This window comes from Gekko japonicus, unplaced genomic scaffold (genome assembly GCF_001447785.1).
Source record: "Gekko japonicus isolate JY-2015 unplaced genomic scaffold, Gekko_japonicus_V1.1 scaffold2274, whole genome shotgun sequence".
NCBI lineage: Eukaryota > Metazoa > Chordata > Lepidosauria > Squamata > Gekkonidae > Gekko > Gekko japonicus.
In genome coordinates this window covers 22,121-26,418 of record NW_015172616.1, presented here as the reverse complement: position 1 = coordinate 26,418, position 4,298 = coordinate 22,121, and the positions used below count along the sequence as shown (strand labels likewise).

The 4,298-nt window shown below is 45.2% G+C and overlaps 1 protein-coding gene across 1 annotated transcript in view; it reads left to right on the top strand.

Annotated features, from left to right (window-relative positions):
* Positions 1 to 1,113: 1,113 nt before the first annotated feature.
* The window catches only part of TAF8 (TATA-box binding protein associated factor 8), a 14,647-nt gene continuing 11,462 nt past the window's right edge, over positions 1,114 to 4,298 (top strand). The window contains exons 1-2 of the mRNA XM_015421653.1: positions 1,114 to 1,244; positions 3,094 to 3,250. Of these exons, the coding sequence (XP_015277139.1) occupies positions 1,176 to 1,244; positions 3,094 to 3,250 (226 nt within the window). The 5' untranslated portion in view covers positions 1,114 to 1,175. The remainder of the gene's footprint in view (positions 1,245 to 3,093; positions 3,251 to 4,298) is intronic.

Here is a 4,298-nt window from a genome sequence, read left to right as displayed (position 1 = left end):
CAGCAGCATTTGATATCAGATCTTGCACTAACACCAATGGAGATAAGAGACCAACAATCAGCACCTGGAACCCTTGTGCTCAGTCCTATAAACCACTGTTAGATTCCTATTTGCTGTCTGCAATTTTTTTGGGGAATGTACTAAAAGGAAGGACAGGATTGCCCATTGGAAACAATGGAAGCTCATGCAAGTCAATTGGCATTACTGGCTCCCATTATTTCCAATGGGTCTTCCAGCGTCTCCCATTGTTTCCAGTGGGCAATCCTGTCCTTCCTTTTAGTACATCCCTTTTTTTTTAAAAGGCCTAGGGGCGAAATCTAGGATCTGGGAATATATTCTGAGGGCCAAGTTAGTACTCTTCTCCACTTGCTCTTGTAAGTGGCAAGAAAGGACTGCCTAAAATCCGCAAAGCCCTCATTTGTCCACAAGAGTTTCAAACGTCCTCAAGGTTTCACAGACTGCCATGGAGGGAAATATGATCCCGGGTAAGAATTGCAGAACTAGGGTGCAGACCTTAAGAGGGCTCCTGTCTGGCAAATTTAAACTGAGAGGCTGCACAAGATATGCAAAAAGCAATGTCTGGAACACTTGGATTTTGAGGGAGCAGGGGAGGGAAATTCTGTTTCACTGTATCTGAAGAGGCGTGCTTGCACACAAAAGCTTATACCTTGAATAAAACGTTGTTGGTCTTAAAGGTACCGCTGGACTCAAACTTTGTTCTACTGCTTCACATGGCAACTCCACCTGGATCTGTGACAAAAGATGAATGTCTACAGTGCCATATATTTGTTTACTTAGCCAGACCATGGATACAGTTTATTTTACATAGCTCAATCATGTGATGATCTATTTAAATATGACCACACCCCCATAAGATAGTTCCAGGCGGTCAGCCCCCATAGGTCAGTTTCGTTTCACCTTCTCAGAAAATTACTGAGCTCACTCTTGAGACTAATCTACTTCTCTACCCCTCAGGAAGGGCCACTCTTCACTGTTGTCCAGGGTGAATATTGAAGACTGCCTCCTATTCCGAGTGGCACCTGAGACGACTACAAACCCCACAATGCTCTACACAGCAGCGCATGTTCACATTCTTCCATAGATCGAGGAGGCGCCTACTACCCTACTTGCTCCTAAGGGAACTACAAGCTCCACAATGCTCTAGGCAATAGCGCATGCTCGCATTCTCCCATGGAGCCAAAATGGCAGACACAGGAACCGGTGGCTCCAATAGCTCGGGCACGGTAAGGCAAATCTACTTAGAGCGATTCTCTTGAGGAGCCATGTGACTGGGTATGTGCTTCAGGCCCGCCCGTTAGGTATTCACTCCGAGCGATACGAGGCCTCCGGGAAGCGAGAAATTCCCGGGTGGGTGGGTGCGCGGAACCTTGTTCCTTTCATTAGCTTCTGAGCTGATGGGGTTGAGTTCGGTTTGTTTGATAGCAGTGCAGTTGATATGGGGAGGGTAGTGGTCTCCCTTTGCGGGGGGGAGGGGACGTGAACGTGGCCCGTCGCCGTTCTATCTCCCCTCTCCCATGTTTTTTTTTTTTTAAATCATGAATGTAGAAATCATGTTATACCTTTTACACCTTTAATTACCATATTCTCATCTTAAAGGGTAAGTGTCCAGCTCAAAAGAATGAGGGATGGACCCCCCCCCCCGAAGTTCTTTACGTGAATGTTCCAAGTTTCCGGGACTTTGGAGAACATTGTACACATATTGCTTACTTGTAGTTAAGTGATTAGTTAGTTACCTCCGTGCCCCTAAATAGTGTAAAGGTGACTAATGAGGTGGTTCTCGCATACCTAAGTAGTAACTGCTAATATTTATTTCAGTTTTGTTTGTGGATTTACAGAACATAGAGGCTTAGTTCAGAAGGGTGTGGAAATCTGTGGCAATTATGATGACTGAAAACACAGCCTGTGTTACTGTGATGAATTAATGTGGTCTGTGCTGACAACGCTCCATATTTGATGTGTATGGAGACCCAGTTCTAGATGAGAAATCAAACAGTCTAAGAACAATGCTTTTAATGTTGTTTGCGAGAACTGGAAAAAGGAGATCTGAAGAAGGTTAGAATTAAATACTTTAAAAGAAGGAATGTAAATTTCTCACCAAACTCAGTATTGTGCTTGTAGCAGCTGCCAGAACGTGTCCTCTACTCACCTGTTCTGGTCCTAAAGTCAGCCAGAATATGTATGTGTAAAGCAGAGGAGTGAGGGTGGGGTGGAAGATGCTGGCTTGTACAGTGCAGTGTTTCCCAAGCTGAAAGCATAGGACACTGCTATGATGGCAGGGCCTTTTCTCTTTTAAAAAGGCCATTAATTCTTTAGAGACAGAAGTGGAAGGGAAATTCACAACCATATTGCTCTAGCTGTGGAAACAGCTGGGGGGTTACTTTCTCTTTCGGCAGTGGTAACTGCAGACCCACTCCCTGACTGACCTAAAGAATAAAAAGAATGCACCACTCCTTCTAATGGTAATGACTTGTTCTGTTGAGGTCATGGGAGCAGTCAAACAAAACATCCCACAGACATGGTTTGGTCTCTACATACTTGCAGGACTCTATAGAAATGCAGGGAAATATGACTTTGTAAATGCACACACACACACACCCCAAATCTCCCAGGCAACCAGCCTGGTTAGGACTGAATATGTCTCAAGAGGTATGGAATGCGGAAATCTTTTGAGATGTTAAAAAAGCCCGCTGAAGTCTGAGAGTTTATATAATCCTAGAGGGGGGATATTTGTGAGAATTTCCAAATCTTTCCACAATTTCTTGTATGTACTTCTGTATTTTCCAAGTTAAAGAAGCGCAGTGCTGTTTTATGAACGAGGAACAGCGTTGGTAACGGAGGGTGAGAGGAGCCTTTTTTGTGTAGCTATGCAGTAACCTAGCATGAGTGAATAAAAATCATGGGAATGGAAAATACTTTCAGAATCAGGGTGCAAAAGTGCTGAACACTTGGAGAAGAGACATTTAGAATGCTGTTCAGCAGTATCCATGCATCTCTTGGCAACTTCTTTAAGCTCTTTGTTTATGTCCCCCTGGTCTGTTATTTCTGTTTGTTGCTCGGGTTCTGTCTTGGCAGCGGTCAGGTGGCAAACACTCAACAACCCCGGCAGACAATTATTATCTGGCTAGAAGAAGGACCCTCCAGGTGGTGGTCAGTTCACTGCTGACAGAGGCTGGATTTGAGAGTGCTGAGAAGGCTGCTGTAGAAACCATGACAGAGATGATCCAGAGTTGTGAGTATTGCCAAATGTGTGTTCCTGGGTTAAAATAATTAAAAAGCTGTGCATTTCCAGTGTCAAACACATTCTCCTTAAAATGAAGGCGATATGAAACACAGACAGTTCTACTTTTTTTTTACTCAGAATTGACCACAAAGAGACTCCTATTACTTTAACACCTCATCGAAAGGAAGCGTTTTGGCAGGAGTAACTTCTTCTGCTGTGACACTGCAGCAGTCTGGAAGCCTGCCCTTCTGCCCTGCCGCCTATACACAGCGCCCTGTGTACAGTCACTGACAAGGGTTGGCAGCTGGGTACTGCCACTGCATCATGTAATGGGAAACCTGGACCACTCATTTTCTCTGCCAGTAACCTTGTTTGTACACTGAAAGTGTTTATAAACCTGCCTTTCTCTCAGCAGAGCTGGATCCGGATCCATAGTTGGCTATCAGTATAATAATCAAAATTAAAACAATTCTAAAAGCATCCAAGAAACAAAACTGTCAACAGGATCATGGTAATCATAAAATTACACCCAAAGAGCCGCTCAGGCCTTGCCAAATGCTCTCCCGAATAATGCTGTCTCTCATAAGAACATAAGAGGCGCCAATGTTGGATCAGGCCAAAGGCCCATCCAGTCCAACACTCTGTATCACACAGTGGCCAGAAATACCAGGTGCCATCAGGAGGTCCACCAGTGGGGCCAGGACATTAGAAGCCCTCCCACTGTTGACCCCCCAAGCACCAAGAAGACAGAGCATCACTTGCCCCAGAGTCCCTATCTATACCTTGTGGCTAATAGCCACTGATGGACCTCTGCTCCATATGCTTATCTAATTCCCTTTTGAAGCCGTCCATGCTTGTAGCCGCCACCACTTCCTGTGGCAGTGAATTCCATGTGTTAATCACTCTTTGGGTGAAGAAGTACTTCCTTTTATCCGTTCTAACCCTAAAGGCAAACAAAGCAGAGGGGTGGCAACTGGGAAAGCCTGGATCCAGGCAGCAGCAGAACACCTCCTGGCTAGAGAAGGGACAACCAAAGGCCTTGCTGGGAAGAGGGAGG